The sequence below is a fragment of the Nicotiana tabacum genome, chromosome 3 (genome assembly GCF_000715075.1).
Source record: "Nicotiana tabacum cultivar K326 chromosome 3, ASM71507v2, whole genome shotgun sequence".
Classification (NCBI taxonomy): domain Eukaryota; kingdom Viridiplantae; phylum Streptophyta; class Magnoliopsida; order Solanales; family Solanaceae; genus Nicotiana; species Nicotiana tabacum.
This window is the reverse complement of record NC_134082.1, coordinates 163,587,664-163,607,252: the sequence shown is the minus strand read 5'-3', so window position 1 is coordinate 163,607,252 and position 19,589 is coordinate 163,587,664. Positions and strand designations below refer to the sequence as shown.

The 19,589-nt window shown below is 40.9% G+C and overlaps 1 protein-coding gene across 1 annotated transcript; it reads left to right on the top strand.

Moving 5' to 3' along the window:
- The first annotated feature begins 17,305 nt into the window (after positions 1 to 17,305).
- On the top strand, positions 17,306 to 17,866 carry LOC142177771 (uncharacterized). The gene has a single exon (XM_075247001.1). The coding sequence runs from the start codon at positions 17,306 to 17,308 to the stop codon at positions 17,864 to 17,866; it is 561 nt and encodes a 186-aa protein (XP_075103102.1).
- The last annotated feature ends 1,723 nt before the right edge of the window (positions 17,867 to 19,589 follow it).

Genomic DNA, 19,589 nt, shown 5'->3' with positions numbered 1-19,589 from the left:
CCTAATATTCCCATTTTTGTGGGACCTACATCAGCCCCTTTGCAGCGAACGACCAGTGAGCCATTGTTTCAGGCTCACGATACACAATACTATCCCCCTGAGCCTACATTCCACGCACCGGAACCACAGGCTTACAATCCCCACCTGGAAGTACCGGCAGAAGATGAGAAGCCGGTTAAGGCCCCTGAACAGGATGAAGTGTTGAGAAAGTTCAAAAGCCTGGAGCAATCCTTCAGGAACTTACACGGGATGGGCAATCAAGTCAGCATGGCATACAAAGATCTGTGCCCTTTCCCAGATGTCCAACTCCCGGCTGGGTTCAAGATGCCCAAGTTTGATTTATATGAAGGGCACGGTGATCCCATGGCCCATTTGCGGGGATTCTGTAGCAAAATGAGAGGGGCAGGAGGCAAGGATGAGCTTTTGATAGCTTATTTCGGCCAAAGTCTGAGCGGATCTGCATTGGAATGGTATACCAGGCAGGATTTCAGCAGGTGGTACACGTGGGATGACCTGGCGCAGGCTTTTGCAGGTCATTTCCAATACAATCTGGAGATAGTCCCTGACCGCCTCACGTTATTGAGAACTGGGAAGAAACCCGGGGAAAGTTTTCGCGAGTTCGGGTTCCGCTGGAGAGAACAAGCAGCTAGGGTCGATCCTCCCATGAGAGAGGGAGAGATGGTAGACTACTTTTTGCAGACATTGGATCCAACCTACTTTGGTCACTTGGTGACAACGGTTGGAAAATCTTTCAACGAGGTGGTCAAAATAGGGGTCATGATAGAAGAAGGTTTGAGATCGGACAAGATCTTAAACTATTCGGCACTTAAGGCCACGACCCAGGCTATTCAAAGCGGCACGGGAGGTGCGCTAAGAAGAAGGAAAGAAGAGGTTGCCACGATCGAGGCAGGCAGTTGGTCCAGGGCTGGCAGGCCGCACTACAACCAACCCAGGCCTCACAGGTCAAATTACCCATACAACCCACCTCAAAATTTCTATCCACCTCGAGAACCACATTGTTCCGTACACCAAGCCCAGGTATACACTCAGCCTCCGGTTCGCCCACAATGGCGCGCACCGGCTCCCCAGAACATATGTGCACCACCACAAAACACTTACCCTCCACCAAGGGCATATAGAAATCCTTCGGGGGCAGGTTTTCGGGGAAATCCAGATGCCAGAAATGACAGGTTGCGGAAGCAAAGAACCTTCACCGAACTGGGAGAAACCTACACCGCTGTGTTCCACAAGCTGCGGCAATTAGGTTTGGTTAGTCCTGTCCATACTCGGGAACCAAATCCCCCGCCTCAGAATTTGGATCGTTCAATCAGTTGTGAATACTGTTCAGGGATGCTCGGGCACGACACCGAGAAGTGCTGGAAGTTAAGGCATGCCATACAGGATCTTATTGACACCAATAAGATCGAGGTCCAGACACCAGAGGCTCCTAACATCAACCAAAACCCACTGCCAGCGCACCACGAAACTCACATGATTGAGTTGGTGTGTGAGGGAGGAGAATTAAGAAAACCCTCACAAACAGTGATGATGATCCAAGCTGCCCCAAAAGAAGTCTTAACCAGTGGAGGAACAAATGTACAGTCGCAGGGAGAAGGTGTCAAGCCGGTAGTATTATGGGGGAAGAACCCGTCCGTCATAGCAAGCAAACCCGAGCCAAGTAAGTTGGTAATACCAGGGATCCTGCCCACACCGGCGGTCGTGTTGAAAGGGGTATGTAGAGAACGGGTAACCATAAAGCCGGTGGTCCAACTGCCTATGCTTGACAGCAGGGCTGTGCCCTGGAAATATGAAAAAGCAGTGGTGACGTACCAAGGAAAACAGGTGGAAGAAGTCAGTTGTGAAGCGCAAGGGCTGACCCGATCAGGTCGATGTTTTGTTCCGGTGGAGTTAAGAAAAACCAACCCAGTGGCAACCAAGAAGCCAGTGTCAGAGGAAGAGGCTGAAGACTTCCTGAGGAAGATGAAAGTACAAGACTATTCTGTGGTTGAGCAGCTGAGAAAAACGCCTGCCCAGATCTCACTATTGTCATTACTCCTCCATTCCGAGGAACATCGCAGGGCCCTGTTAAAGATACTGAACGAGGCCCATGTACCCAGTGAGATTTCCATAAACCACCTGGAAACCATTGCCAGCAAGATTTTCGAGGTGAACAGGGTAACATTCTCAGATGATGACCTGCCGGTGGAAGGTACGGAGCATAACAAAGCTCTATATCTAGCTGTCAAATGTGAAGACTCGGTGGTAACTCGAGTATTGGTGGATAACGGCTCAAGCGCCAATATTTGTCCATTATCCACCCTGGACCAGTTAAAGATTGACCGTGGAAGAATCCGGGAGAATAGCATCTGTGTCCGGGGGTTTGACGGAAACGGAACAGCCACTGTGGGGGATGTCGTACTTGAACTGACCATTGGCCCGGTCCTATTTACCATGGAATTCCAGGTGTTGGACGCCACGGTATCTTACAACTTGCTGTTAGGACGACCTTGGATTCATGCGGCTAAAGCGGTGCCTTCCACCCTACATCAGACAGTGAAGTTCGAGTGGGAAAGACAAGAGGTCGTGTTGCACGGCGAGGATACAACATGCACCATGGGCGGAACCATTGTGCCTTTCATAGAGACCACTGATGACAAGGGTCCCTGGGTCTACCAGATTCTCGATACAGGGTCGGCCAACAAAATTTCTGAAGGAGAAATCATCCTGCACCCTAGGGTAGCTGCCGCAACAGTAATGATGGTATCAGAAATGCTGGGTAATGGGTTTGTGCCGGGAAAAGGCCTGGGAGTTGAACTTCAAGGGATAGTCCAACCTGTCTCCCTTCCTAAGAATCTGGAAACTTTCGGGTTGGGATTCAAACCAACCGCAGCAGACAGGAAGCAGGCGCGAAAAATGAAGAAGAGGGTCTGGTTTCTGCCTAAACCAGTGCCACGCCTCTCGAGGTCTTTTGTTAAAGCTAGTGCCAAGGGGTCAGCGATCCCAAAGATTCGAGGACCTTTGATCGGCATAAGTGAAGACCTAAATCAGAGTTTTGAAAGACTATTCGCGGATGTCAGTATGTTGGAAGCTGGAGAGGGTTCCAGCAGAGCAGAGATACAATTTGTGGGGCCTGAGGCCAAGACCAGCAATTGGACGGTTACTCCTCTTCCTGTCCGAGGGGAGTCTTGGTAGTAGGCTTTGATTAATGTTTTGTTTGTTTGTTTGTTTGATCGGATTATTCAAGGGTGTAATCCCAATTTTACTTTCGTTTTGTAAAAGTGTGAACCCTTTTTATCCTGCAAATTTAATAAAGTTCTTCTCTTTTGTCCCATTTTAATTTCTTGTTTTGTGCTTTTCTTTCTGAACAGTTCTCTTTTTACTGGTCCTAATGACATGGCATGCGCAGCGGATCTTCGACCTAGTCTAATAAATCAATCTGAATCTGACTCAATGATGCAAGAGGTCGTTTGTGATGATGAATCCGAATATGACGAAGGGGAAGCCTTCGAAGAAGTAAATCGAGAACTGTGCCAATTTGAAGAGAAACCCAAGCCTAACCTAAATGACACTGAGGCTGTAAACCTAGGAGACGCTGACAACATCCAAGAGACCAAAATTAGCATCCACATTGAGCCGAATGTCAAAGCAGAATTGATCGAAACTCTCAGGGAATTCAAAGATGTTTTTGCATGGTCATATGATGACATGCCTGGATTGAGCACCAATTTAGTGGTTCACAAACTACCCACTGACCCGGCATACCCTCCGGTCAAGCAAAAACTAAGGAAATTTAAAACAGAAATGAGTGTAAAAATCAAAGAAGAAGTGATCAAGCAGTTGCAATCGAAGGTCATTCGGGTCACTCGATATCCCGAGTGGCTGGCCAATGTGGTACCAGTCCCAAAGAAGGATGGAAAAATCAGGGTGTGCGTCGACTACCGCAACCTCAACAAAGCAAGTCCCAAGGACAATTTCCCGTTACCCAACATTCATATCTTGATCGATAACTGCGCTGGGCGCGAGATCGGATCCTTTGTGGATTGCTATGCGGGATATCATCAGATCCTAATGGACGAAGAGGATGCTGAGAAGACAGCGTTTATTACGCCATGGGGAACCTACTGCTATCGGGTAATGCCGTTCGGTTTAAAGAACGCTGGGGCAACGTACATGCGAGCAATGACTGCTGTGTTTCATGACATGATACACAAAGAAATAGAGGTGTACGTCGATGATGTGATCATCAAATCTTGGCGTCAGGAGGACCATGTGGCAGACCTAAGGAGATTTTTCCAAAGACTCCGGAGGTATGATATCAAGCTTAACCCGGCCAAATGCGCATTCGGGGTTCCATCAGGAAAGTTGCTAGGATTCATCGTCAGTCGACGGGGGATTGAGTTAGACCCATCCAAAATTGAATCCATCCGAGACTTGCCACCGCCAAGGAACAAAACAGAGGTAATGAGTTTGCTGGGTAGACTCAATTACATCAGCAGGTTCATCGCTCAACTCACAGCAACTTGTGAGCCCATATTTCGGCTACTGAGAAAGGATGCTGCAGAAGGTTGGACGACAGAGTGTCAAGAGGCTTTCGACCAAATCAAAGGGTATCTGTCTAATCCACCCGTGTTGGTCCCGCCTAAGCCCGGGAAACCCCTAATCCTTTACCTGACAGTCTTGGAAAATTCATTTGGTTGTGTACTGGGGCAACATGATGACACAGGAAGGAAGGAGCAGGCCATCTACTATCTTAGCAAGAAATTCACAGTGCATGAGGTCAAGTACACTCAACTCGAGAAAACATGCTGCGCCCTAACTTGGGTAGCTCAGAAGTTGAAGCACTACCTGTCTTCATATACTACTTATCTCATATCCCGCTTGGACCCATTGAAGTATATCTTTCAGAAACCTATGCCCACGGGAAGGTTGGCAAAGTGGCAAATTCTGCTCACAGAGTTTGATATCATCTACGTAACGAGGACGGCCATGAAAGCCCAGGCACTGGCAGACCATTTGGCAGAGAATCCCGTTGACGAAAAATACGAGCCCTTAAGAACGTATTTTCCTGACGAAGAGGTGATGCACACGACTGATTTGGAATTACCTGAGGAACCGGGTTGGAAGCTTTTCTTCGATGGAGCTGCAAACGCAAAAGGAGTTGGAATAGGAGCAGTACTCATTTCTGAAACAGGACGGCATTATCCTGTTACGGCTCAACTGCGCTTCTATTGCACCAACAATATGGCCGAATATGAGGCTTGCATTCTGGGTTTGCGCCTGGCTGCCGACATGGTTGTCCAAGACGTCTTGGTCTTGGGAGACTCGGACCTCTTGATACATCAAATTCAGGGAGAATGGGAAACACGAGATCTAAAACTCGTACCATACCGACAATGCTTGCATGATCTGAGTAAGAAATTTCGATCGGTAAAGTTCAAACATATCCCGAGAGTTCACAATGAGGTTGCGGATGCCTTAGCCACCTTAGCATCAATGTTGCACCACCCTGACAAACTGTATGTTGATCCTCTACACATCCAGGTCCGTGATCAGCACGCCTACTGCAATGCCGTAGAAGAAGAAGCAGATGGCGAACCCTGGTTTCATGATATCAAGGAATACCTTAGGATGGGGATATATCCAGAACATGCTTTTGGGGACCAAAAAAGAGCCCTTCGGCGTTTGTCGAATGGTTTCTTCCTCAGTGGAGGAGTATTGTACAAAAGAACCCCGGATTTGGGATTGTTGAGATGCATAGATGCCGGGCAGGCAACGACGGTTATGGCGGAAGTACATGCCGGAGTTTGTGGGCCACACATGAGCGGATATATATTGGCAAGAAAGATCCTTCGAACAGGGTGTTATTGGCTAACCATGGAACACGACTGTATCACTTTCGTAAGGAAATGCCATCAGTGCCAGATACATGGAGATTTGATTCATTCTCCGCCAACAGAGTTACATACGATGTCAGCACCCTGGCCGTTTGTAGCATGGGGCATGGATGTCATTGGGCCCATCGAGCCAGCAGCGTCCAACGGTCATAGGTTCATTCTAGTGACCATTGATTACTTCACCAAATGGGTTGAGGCTAAAACCTTCAAATCAGTAACTAAGAAAGCAGTGGTGGACTTTGTTCACTCCCATATCATCTGCAGATTTGGGATCCCAAAAGTGATCATCACGGATAACGGTGCGAATCTTAATAGCAGCTTGATGAGAGAGGTATGCCAACAATTCAAGATTACACACCGCAATTCCACCCCATATCGTCCTAAGGCAAATGGAGCAGTCGAAGCAGCCAATAAGAATATCAAGAAAATACTGCGAAAAATGGTGGAAGGGTCCAGACAGTGGCACGAGAAATTACCCTTTGCTTTATTGGGGTACCGCACTACCGTCCGGACCTCCATAGGCACAACTCCTTACTTGTTGGTATAAGGAACTGAGGCCGTGATACCAGCGGAGGTCGAAATTCCGTCCCTCCGAATTGTCACTGAAGCCGGGATTGATGATGATGAATGGGTAAAAGCTCGATTGGAACAGTTGAGCCTGATAGATGAGAAAAGATTGGCAGCAGTGTGCCATGGTCAACTGTATCAGAAGAGAATGGCAAGAGCATATAACAAGAAGGTGCGCCCCAGGAAGTTTGAGGTAGGGCAGCAGGTGTTAAAGAAGATCCTCCCACATCAGGTCGAAGCAAAAGGCAAATTCGCCCCAAATTGGCAAGGGCCTTATATCGTGACCAGAGTATTGTCCAACGGCGCTCTGTGTTTGACAGATATCGAGGGTAGATGTGTCGACATGGCTATCAATTCAGATGCAGTCAAGAGATATTATGCGTAATTTCTTTAATTATGGCAATTTTTGGTTTATTTGTTTGTATTTGGCATTTGATGGATAATGAGATGACGGAGGCAATTCTTTCTTCTATCCAAACACTGTTTAACCCTTGCTTCCCCCTTTGAGCCTTAAGTAATTCTTTCATACCCCTCTTTTGGAATCACTAATGGAAAGGACATGAAAAAAAAAAAAAGAAGAAAAAGGAAGATAAAATCATAAGAAATACAAAACCGTGGGAACTACGTTTGACCTGATTCCTCGAAGAGGATACGTAGGCGCCTCACGGCTCGGTCATAGTATGCATCATAGCGAATATAGGATGCATAATGTACATAGTGTGCATAATAGGCACAGTGTGCGTAACGCACATAGCGCAACATAAGTGTAAAAAATAAATTCCCCAAGCAAGAAAACTGGGGCAGAGGTTATGTTTTAAGTTCCAACAAAGGTTTGATTCCAAAAGTTGTAGCACATCACCCATCAAATTATTTTCATTTTTATAGCCTTTCTTTAACCCCACACCAAAACCCACATCAACGTCCAAAAGACCTCCCGATCACTGTTCAAGAGATGCCAAGTCCGGCAAATAAGGCCGAGAATGATACACTGATCCCCAGCAAAGGAGAGGATCGTAAGACTGGGAATGAATTGATGGTCAAGGGAATCTCCAGAAAAGAGGGTCGTATCTACAACACCCCGATTCCCCGAGAGAAATAAAATGAGAGAGTCTTATCTGTGAAAACCTTCGCAGGCACCAAGAGGCGATGTAAGATGAGGGACATGAAATGAGAGAGTCTTATTGGTGAAAACCTTCACAGGCACCATAAGGCGCCGGGAGATGAGAGAAAAGAGAGAGTCTCATTAGTGAAAACCCCTCGAAGGGCACTATGAGGCGACAAGACAGATCAACAAAAGCTACAGCATTCGAAATGGACACTCCTTTATCAGCCCCAGCAAATCAAACCATCGGGCAAATCGATTGATACAAATAGACTGGGTCAGGAATCGGTGGTGCACGTCATGATCACGGGGACCAGTCATGTCCTCCAGATAAGTTCTTTTGAGTTTCTTCTCCCACCAAAATATTGGTTCAGAAAGATTTTCTCCTTTTTCTATCTTTTATTTCTTTTCCTAAAATGTGTCTTGAAAGGATTTTTCAAAGCTTACTACCAGAAACCGGAGGGGAATTCATCCAATGCAGGATAATACAAACAGTCTTAAAGGCCGATCCCAGGCAATGCAGTGATCGTGCCCGGCAATTTTGGAGGAAGTAAGCTCATAAAGGGAGTGGTTTCGGGAATTAAAAACAGACTCCCACAGCATGTGCTTAAAGAGAAAGCAGAAAAGGGGATTAATTGAAAGCCAATCCCCAGCAGGCTAGAGACCCCCAGCAGGCAATTTTGTCCACTAACCAATTATGGGGACATAGAAGCAAGAAAAGGGGAAGAGAGAAAAATCGTTCGCCGGAAAGGCACCCTCTACCACGATTAAAACTAATTAAATTCTTTTGTCTGCTGTAGGAAAACAAAGGATTGATGATGGCAGCAAGAGGCAACGCCGGGGAAGTCACCAAAAACAGGGGCAGAAAATTTTCTACCGATTGTCAAAATTTTCTCGAAAGGACGGGGAAACAATTTCAAATACTTTTAAGTTCTAGGTCGCCCACCAGTATAATGCGGGAATACTTTTAAGTTCTAGGTCGCCCACCAGTATAATGCGGGAATACTTTTAAGTTCTAGGTCGCCCACCAGTATAATGCGGGAATACATTTAAGTTCTAGGTCGCCCACCAGTATAATGCGGGAATACTTTTAAGTTCTAGGTCGCCCACCAGTATAATGCGGGAATACTTTTAAGTTCTAGGTCGCCCACCAGTATAATGCGGGAATACTTTTAAGTTCTAGGTCGCCCACCAGTATAATGCGGGAATACTTTTACGTTCTAGGTCGCCCACCAGTATAATGCGGGAATACATTTAAGTTCTAGGTCGCCCACCAGTATAATGCGGGAATACTTTTAAGTTCTAGGTCGCCCACCAGTATAATGCGGGAATACTTTTACGTTCTAGGTCGCCCACCAGTATAATGCGGGAATACATTTAAGTTCTAGGTCGCCCACCAGTATAATGCGGGAATACATTTAAGTTCTAGGTCGCCCACCAGTATAATGCGGGAATACATTTAAGTTCTAGGTCGCCCACCAGTATAATGCGGGAATACATTTAAGTTCTAGGTCGCCCACCAGTATAATGTGGGAATACTTTTAAGTTCTAGGTCGCCCACCAGTATAATGCGGGAATACTTTTACGTTCTAGGTCGCCCACCAGTATAATGCGGGAATACATTTAAGTTCTAGGTCGCCCACCAGTATAATGCGGGAATACATTTAAGTTCTAGGTCGCCCACCAGTATAATGCGGGAATACTTTTAAGTTCTAGGTCGCCCACCAGTATAATGCGGGAATACTTTTACGTTCTAGGTCGCCCACCAGTATAATGCGGGAATACATTTAAGTTCTAGGTCGCCCACCAGTATAATGCGGGAATACTTTTACGTTCTAGGTCGCCCACCAGTATAATGCGGGAATACATTTAAGTTCTAGGTCGCCCACCAGTATAATGCGGGAATACATTTAAGTTCTAGGTCGCCCACCAGTATAATGCGGGAATACTTTTAAGTTCTAGGTCGCCCACCAGTATAATGCGGGAATACTTTTCAGTTCTAGGTCGCCCACCAGTATAATGCGGGAATACATTTCAGTTCTAGGTCGCCCACCAGTATAATGCGGGAATACATTTCAGTTCTAGGTCGTCCACCAGTATAATGCGGGAATACATTTCAGTTCTAGGTCGTCCACCAGTATAATACGGGAATACATTTTGTCCGTTCATTCCATATTCCAGGTCGCCCACAAGTATAAATGCAGGCATGTCATCACCATAGGAGACGCACTTCCTCAGTTTAGTTTCACCATAGGAGACGCACTTCCTAAGTTTAATCTTACCAATAGGAGACCCGCCTGTAGAACGGAGTTTGTTGTAGGACAAAGAAAAATAGAAATCAGGCGTCCACCTGGAGAACAAGGACAAAGAAGGAAGAAATCAGGCGTCCACCTGGAGAACAAGGACAAAGAAAATAGAAATTAGGCGTCCGCCTGGAGAATAAGGACAAAGGAAGGAAGAAATCAGGCACCCACCTGGAGAATAAGGGAATACAATTGAAGCATTGAAGTCAAAAGCCCGCTCATATGAGATAGGAGCACACTTAGAATCAATGAAGCAAAGGAATACAACAGGAACCTCCAGCAGGAAGCAATAAAATCCCCAGCATCCACAAAAGGCTAGTCAAGAAAGACAACAAGAAAACAAGAGGGGAAAAGAACCCAAGGTACGGAAGTAGAGAACAGATGTGGGCCGCTCAAAGAACTAGCACCTACAACTAGCTGTATCAAGGTTCAAACCTGAAGTCTGTATGAAGCACCATTCAAGACTCAAGACCAAGTTTCAGAAGACTTACAGATAGGAATCCTTGTAACTAGTAGCTGATAGGCTTAGTTAGTCTTCTTTTTTTCGGTCTTCGTTTTTGTTGTAACGACAGGACCGCGGACCGGAACCTCAACGGAACGGCACCTCGATCGGCTCTTCACCTCGGTACACTTCACTATCTCTCTCATTTCCGAACTACACGTGGCCTGATTCCTGTATAACCAAGGATATGTAGGCAGCTCAGATACCAGGGCTCGGTCACATTCCCTCCCTTTCCTTAAAGTGTAGTCCGTCCAAGTAATGGTCGGGTCAAAAAACACGTTTAGTCGTTCTTTGTCGGAAAACTCTTCGTGTTTCCAGTCAAAGAGGGGCAGCTGTAAGCACGTGAATTTTGACCTTCCCCGGGAATTTTTACGCTCTTAAGCTTAAATACTTAATTTAGGACTAATATAGCTATTTTGACTATTTTTACTTTATTTTTCTCGCAAAAGAAAAATCACAAAAAATACATATATAAATTTTAGTTTATGCATTTCTCATAAACGTGGAAAAAATACAAAAAATTGTACTTTATTTTGGTACTTTATATAAATTCGAAAATTACAAAAAATATAGTTCTATTAATGTTTGCAGTCATTATAATTTTGAAAAATACAAAAATTGTACTTTATTTTGGTACTTTATATAAATTCGAAAATTACAAAAAAAATATAGTTCTATTAATGTTTGCAGTCATTATAATTTTTAAAAAAAATACAAAAATAGTACTTTATTTTGGTACTTTATATAAATTCGAAAATTACAAAAAAAAAAAAAAAAATAGTTTTATTAATCTTCTATAGTCATTTTAACTTTGAAAAATACAAAAAAAAACATTACTTCATATTTTATCTTAATATTTAAAAAACGAAAATTACAAAAATAGTTTTATTAATATTTTTGTAGCTATTTTAAATCTTGAAAAAATATTTAAAAAATATATAGTTTTGTTTGAATACTAGTCTTATTTTCGGTAGTTATTTTGCTTACATAGGACTAGTTAAGCAAAGTTTTCCTATTTCTCGGGTCCGGGCAAAAGAATAATATTCGGGTTCAAACTACCCGGTTTTAGGCCTAATTTCGGACCTAGCCCATAATAAACCGTGTCCAGGACACATGGGGAACCCCACCGCGCGTGGGGAACATAAGCCTCGAACCCCACCACGCGTGGGGCTCATTTTTCTGGGCAAAGACTATACAAATACACGGACAAAACTTTGAAAGAGGGGGGACTTTTGATTTCTGGTCAGAAAAAAGAAAAAACGGGAAAATATTTTTGAGCACTGTTCAACCTTCTTCTTCAACAAGAAGAAGAAGAGAAAAACCCTTACAGCAAGCCCACCCCCCCACGCTCGACCCCTCCGTTAAACCACCCAAACGACGCCATAACCACCATAACCAACGACCAAACACCACCCCGTCACCTCCACCCATAACCACCCGACGCCATAACCACCTTCGTCGACCAAAACCCTACTGCCCCCCAGCTTCAAAACCCACCGGCTGCCCCGTGACCCCTCCAAACAAAAACCAGTCGACACCCTCACCACCACCATCGCTGCCTTCCAAACACCGTCACCTCCAAACCGTCCAGCTCCCTCTCCCACGACCACCTGCCGAACCAGCAAACTCCGGCGACCATCGTCATCATTTTCTTCGTCATTCAGCCCGTCGCCCCCCTACTGCTGCTTCGTCGTCAGGGAGGCAGCCGTTGCTGCGTCGGAGATACAGCAGCAACTAACAATCTTGGGGCGTCGACAGTTGTGGGGTCCAAGCTTTCCATCGAGGTCGTCTTTGGTTCGTCGAGGTCCGGTACGTCGAGGTTGTTGTCCGGGGTTTCGTCGCAGGTCCAACGTATCGGACGTTAATCTCAAGTAGGTTATCTCTGCCTGTGTCCTTCATGTTCGCTGTTTAGTAATATGTATAGGTGTTTTGTTGAAATACAATCTTAGTTCATGCGGATAGTACGCGAAATTACGCGAGACATATATACATGATGATTGCGAATTGCTATATTTGATAATTAAATCCGTATGGTATTGAAATGTGGCCGTGAATGTCTCTTCCGTTGTTTCGTTATTTTTAGTAGCCATTTGACATTTTGTTTCTTCATGTTTAAATTGTTGTTATCTAAGTGTTTGTCTTAATAGTTGTTTGTACGTGTAGTAGTAATGTTAAAATCATAGTAGTAATCTAATCCCGCGGAAAGATATTCGTTTCATCAAATAAGTTTAACCTACAACCCATGGCCTCGCGAAGTAGCAAAGAAATGTAGTCATTTTAGCCTTGTCCTTTTTTTAAAAAAGAAAATAAAAAATAAAAAATATAAATAAATAAATAAATAAAAATAATCATGAAAAAAAATGAGACGAGCCTCGCCAAATAAAACGGACAAATTGCGGGGCCCTCACAAAGTATATGTATTAAATACTTAGATTTCGGGATGGGTCGTTTAGCAAATTTCACGGCCCTACCCCAAAATAATAATGCGCTAGTTGCTTTAGGCGCGCCTTTAATAATGTTATCTCCCTAAACTCGGGTGCACATTTATGTGACCCAAATCCAAATCTCAACGGAGTCGAAATATGTCTCTAGTCACGGGCGCATTGATTGTGGCGTGGCCCGAGATACATTTCCATGACGTTGCAAATTCTTTAAAAAATAATAATGAGATGAGCCTCGCCGAATAAAAATACAAATTGCGGGGCCCTCAGTAAATACTTGTTTAAAATTACTTAGAATTTAGGAGGGTCGTTTAGCGAATTTCGCGGCCTCCGCAAAAAAAAAAAAAAAAATAACAACGCGATAGTCTCTTTAGGCGCGCGTTTAATAATTTACTTTCTTAAACTCGGGTGCGCATTTCATGCGACCCAAATCCAAATCTCAAAACATCAAATAAAATGCGTTCCGGATTGTGGGTGCATTTCATGTGACGCAGTCCAAAGACGTGTTTTAAGCGATGTTCACATTCTTGTAAAAACAATAATAATAAAGCGGTTAAAAGTTAAAATTTGCACATAAGTTCATATTGTATTAAAAATCAGATAAATAAGCCAAATATAACAGTTGAGCGACCGTGCTAGAACCACGGAACTCGGGAATGCCTAACACCTTCTCCCGGGTTAACAGAATTCCTTATCTAGATTTCTGGTACGCAGACTGTAATATAGAGTCATTATTTTCCTCGATTCGGGATAAAAATTGGTGACTTGGGACACCCTAAATCTCCCAAGTGGCGACTCTGAAATAAATAAGCAGATCCCGTTTCGATTGTCCTTTAATTGGAAAAAACTCCCTCTGCGCCCCCCGGGCGCGGAAAAAGGAGGTGTGACAACTGTTATATCGAGCGACTGGTGCAGCTGGCATAGTAAGACTTACTTTCATTTTAGGAAGAATGTAGTATATAAGGTTAAAAAACTTATGTGCACCCAGTGTTCACATTAAGATATATCAATTTGTTATGATTAAGTGATCATTCAATTAGATTTAAGTTATAAACTTTAATTAGACAATATGGTTTATGCTACTGTGTCTGTAATCTCATTCCCTTAATTAGTAGCGGAGGCAGGATTTCCGCTAAGGATATTTAAAAAAGAAAAAAATTAAAAAAACTAGAAGAAGTTGTAGCCAAGGGGAATTGAACTAGCAACCTAATAAAGATTTTGAACCCTCTTGACCATTGAAGTATGATTTTAGGTTGTTTCAAGGGGATTCAAAATATAATATATAGAAGTACAAATTGAATTTTACCTTATATACCGTGCAATTTTTCGGTTAAGGAGTGAACACCCTTCCGCCCCTGCCCTTAATCTTTGATTTGACTTTGGGATATTTGAGTATTCCATTGCCAAACCCTACATCCTCTTGTTGGAGCTAGAGATTGTATTTATCTTTCTTTATGATTCAGATGGTTGTTTTAAAAAACCTCTAGCCATATTGCTCAACTCGGGGAGTGGTTGATATTATGCTATATGTTACTAGTTTCTTCACTTGGATAAATATGTTATGGGAATTTAAATAATATATATCAGGATAGTCGAATGTTATAGAATTCCATTGCAGTAGATGAGTTGGAAATTCCATTGCTGGGAGTGAGTCTACTAGTTCAGCCCACGGTAGTATAATTTAGGGAAACTTACACAAATATTCCAAATAAATCTCGACTTACCAACTTCTAGCCATTAGTTATACACTTATTAAAATTAGCCAATAAAAATTGAAAAATCAAATAATAGAGTTCTTTCTATCAAGGAATCACATGCAAAATCACCTTCCATAATTTTAAGCGTGATTAGCAACATTAGATACAAAACGGAAAGGAAATTTCATGGACGAGGTAGCAAATAAAGTGATGAAATACAAAAATCTATACAATATTCCAAAAGTCTAAACAAAAAGGAACTTTTTCAATGGGTATAGTTGAAATTCATTGAAAATATATAGATAAGTCAATATACAAAATTTGAGGAAGATTGGAGGTGATTTGGACTGGTTTTGTATCAAAATTCATAATTAAATCCAGTTCAAAAAAGTCTTCTGCGACACATGTATCAAACATGTATCACGCATGTATCTCATACACAGGTATACATGGATATACATGTGATACATAATTGATACAAATATAATACATATGTGATACACATACACAGTGATACACATGTCATTTTTTTTTTCATGTTCAGCTTTTACTTCGAATTTTCAATTCAAACCACCTCAAAACTTCACCAAATCATCCCAAAACTGAGATTCAAGCTCCTTAAGTTGTGCCCAATCTATTCTAATAACACCCACTTAAAACAAAGCAAAAATTTAATTTTTACTACAAATAGCTAATTGGCTAATTTGGCTAATATTAATAATATTTTATCAATTGGCCAATTTTTGCTATGAGCTACTTATAAATGAACATAGCTAGTAATTTCCCTATAATTTTCTATCATGACAAATTTAATATTAAAACATGGTTTAAGGGTTCTATGGCTTATGGTCCATATATTAGTACTAGGAGTGGCAAACGGGTGGGTCGGGTCAGATATGGTTCGGATCGAAAATGGTAATGAAAAAACAGAAAAATTATCTTACCCGACCCATATTTAATACGGATAAGAAACGGATTAACCGGCGGATAATATGGTTACTTTTGGGAGGATTCTTAGTCTCCTAAACTTGATGAACTTCTAATTTGAGGCTTTACAAATGTAAAAGTTAGATCCATTGGTTATCCATTTTCTAAATTGATAATATGGTTCTTATCCATATATGACCCGTTTTAAAAAATTTATTATCCAACCCATTTTTTAGTGTATAATATAGATGGTTAACTATTTTCTTTTAACCATTTTGCCACACCTAATTAGTACTAGTATTAATTATGATTACTTAGTTGACTTTTTAACTTTTAAAAAAAATATGCATAGGAATAAAGGGAAAAAAATGAACAATGAGATCACAACGTGGGGAATCGAATTCTCTCACCAAAGTAAAAATCCCAGTTAACCAACTCAGATATTAAGTTCCCCTTTAGCCATAAAATTAGGCATTTTTCCCCCTTTTTATAAAAAATATTATGATGCGAATATAGAAGCAAAAATAACAAGAACAAAAATAGAAAATGAGAAAGATAGAATTTAGCAAAGAACTAACTAGGAAAATTGAATAACACTTGAAATCAAACACAAATATCCTTCAATTTTAATCTTAATCAACCCTAAACTAAAGTATAACCCTCAAGGGGAAGAATCCCTATAAAATCCACCTTAAAGGTTTTCAATCAACAATGGAATTCATCCATAACACGCACTCAAGAAGTTCATAATCTCAATATCAAAATAAGCTAAGTATAAAAATGAGAGCCTTAAGGACTATTTATACTAAGGAGCTACGTATTACAAGTATAGCCACCAAATATAAGGTAGTGTTTAATTGTTGACCAAATTGCACATGGACAATGTGTGATTGCCTTTAAACCACGATAGAACAACATGAAGCGAGGGACACCTAATATGCCTACCTACACTATAGACTGTAACATCACACGTAGTGCTTAAGGAGATTGGCAGATTGCTCTGTTTCAGGTTTCAGAATAGTTGAGGAAATGGGGTTCTCAATATAAAATTTTATCACAGGCGTGAAATACTTATTTGTGTACTAAATCAAAATAAATGCATGATATATTTTTTTCCATGAATATTTTCAATTAAACATGCATATGCAGTTAAGTTAAATAAGAACTTAAAATAGAAGAGCTTTCCGTTTTAGAGTACTATAACATTTGAAAATGCGCTTCAAAATTCATAATACTCCATCCGTTTCAATTTACGTGAATATATTTCCTTTTTAGTTCGTACCAAAATGAATGACCAATTTTTCCTTATTTAGAAACAATTTACCTTAACACAAAGATTTACAGCCACACATAACATATATGCCTCATTTTAGACCACAAGGTCAAAAGTCTTCTCTCTTTTCTTAAAATCCGTGCCCAGTCAAATGAGTTCAGATAAATTAAAACGGAGGGAGTAAGATTCATGACCTGTCTTGAGAAACAAAACAAAATAAATGTTAAACCATAACTATTGAATACATAGCTGTATTCATATAGTTATAAAAGTGTATGAGTGTGTATTGTGTAATTAGAGTCGGTTAAGTGGTTAGTGGGTACAATTATCAACCACTAACCAACAATATAAACGACCCCCTCCCTCTGTAATGAATCAATAGAACATTATCATTTTCTTCTTCCTCTTCTTTTCTCTCTCAACTTCATCTTCTCTCATTCTGCATGTGATTTACAGTAGAAGCTACGATGGATTTCATCATGGTATCAGAGCACCGTTCTTAGGATCTACAACTCAGATTAGAATCTACAGCTCAGATATAAGCACCACCAGAAATCAGTAACAAAGCTAGTTCAGATCTAAGCTTGTTTTGAGCATCCATGGCCGAAAATGATGTTGCTTCGCTTGACCACAGTCATCCGCTATTTTTACAAACTAGAGATGCTCCTGGACTTGTGTTGATACTGCTCAAGCTCACAGGGCCAAAGAATTATGCTTTTTGGAGTAGAGCGATGAAATTAGCACTGCAAGGAAAGAGTAAGCTTGGTTTTGTAGACGATACTTGTGTGAAAAACAGTTACAAAGGAGAATTGGCAGAGCAATGGAAAAAATGCAATGCTATTGTATTATCATGGATTGGAAGCACCGTATCAAGTGAATTAATGCCGAGTATTGTGTACGCGTCAAATGCAAAGAAAGTTTGGAGCGTTTTTCAGGAGAGATTTGATAGATCTAATCTCACCAGAATTTATAATCTGTGGAGTGCAATTGCGACTCTTAGGCAAGATATGGATTTTGTCACCAACTATTACACGAAAAGGAATGATTTATGGGATGAACTTGATGTATTAACCTCTATTTATTCTTGTGATTGTGGGGAATCTAGACCTTCTGTAGATTATCTGAGAAACATAATGCTATTGCATTTCTTATGGAATTAAATGAAAGTTATAGCAATATACGCAGTAATGTGTTGGCAAAAAGGTAAGTTGTGACTGTTAATGAGGCTTATGCTATAGTTAGTCAAGAGGAGAGTCAGAGAACCTTAGATGTCACAGATACCCACATATATCCACTCACAATATTACCAGGGAAATGTCAAGATTTTAGTCCTAAGAAGTCTGGGTTAATATGTGATTATTGTGTGCATCAGAAGGAAAACTGTTTTAAGATAATTGGATATCCACGTGATTTTAAAAGAAAAGGAAGAATCAGACAAATGGAGGGAAAACATATGCCAATAATGCAAGTGCAAACCAACTACTGCAAAGGAAGAAAAGCCATTGCCAACAATGCAAGCACCAGGGAAATTCTGTACAGAGGAGCAGTACAAGCAATTGGTCAATCTGTTATCAAAATCTAATGCAGACAAATATTCTGCAAACATGACAGGAATAATTTCTCTACTGTCTAGTACAGATAAGTGTTATTGGGTGATAGATTTAGGAGCAACTCATCATGTTACTTACTGTAAGGATGTTCTAAAGGACATTAAAAGTACTGATAGCCAAGGAAGACAAGGAGTGCAGGTGCTTACAAGAAACAAATCAAAAATCACTCACACAGGAAATACACCTATATTAGAAAATAAGACAGTGTAGAATGTATTGTATGTGCCAGATTTTAAATTCAATCTGCTGTCAGTGTCTAAGCTCACCAAAGATTTGTGGTGTTCTATCACTTTTTTTCCTGATTTTTGTATATTTTAGGATCTTTACAGTGGCAGGGTGATGAGGATTGGTAAAGAGCACAATGAGTTATATCTACTAAAGGAGAACATAACACTAGCAGCTGCAGGATTTTTTGTGCAGCAAGGAGTTAACAGTAAACTTTGGCATCTGAGACTAGGACATGCATCAATAAAGGGCAATGGAGAATATACCAGCTCTTAGGAATAAAGTTGATTCTCAGACTCAACAAAACTGTGAAGTTTGTCCTTTGGCTAAGTAATGTAGGTTGAAGTTTCCTATTAGCAATAGTAAATCTACGAGTTGTTTTTAATTAGTCCATCTAGATGTATGGGGGCCTCACAAGGTTCCTACATATGATCGAAAGCATTATTTTGTCATCATTGTGGATGACTATAGTAGGTACACTTTGTTGATACCCAATTTTTTTTCTATATATTTTCACATTCAAAATAGTTTCAAAATAGTATACGTATGCATATATAAGCATGTCCAAGTGTTTTATTATTTTTCTAATTTTATAAGATTTATAAATCAATTTATCGCCTTATTTTATCAGAAAAACCCAATAATTATTTTCCAAATTATCATTTTTGGTAAATACTTTATTGAATTCTTATATTTATACCAAAATATAGCTAAGGTAATATTTTCACATTTTTTTACAGATTTATTTAGCATTTTAAAGTTAAATTGCATATAATTGCAATTTTAGCCTATTTTAAGATTTAATTGTGTTTATAATTACAAATTTGATTCCAGTATTTTTAATTTAATATTTACATATTATTAATTGATTTATTACCTTTAATGTATTTCCATAAATTATTTACTATTTTTATAAAATAAATAAGGGAAAAATGGCTATTTAAATGTTAGCCCCGTTTATTTCAATTTTAGCCTTATTTGAGCCCCAAATGAACCCAATTCCCAATCTCAATTCTCCAACCTAATTTTAATTTAAACCTACCCCTGG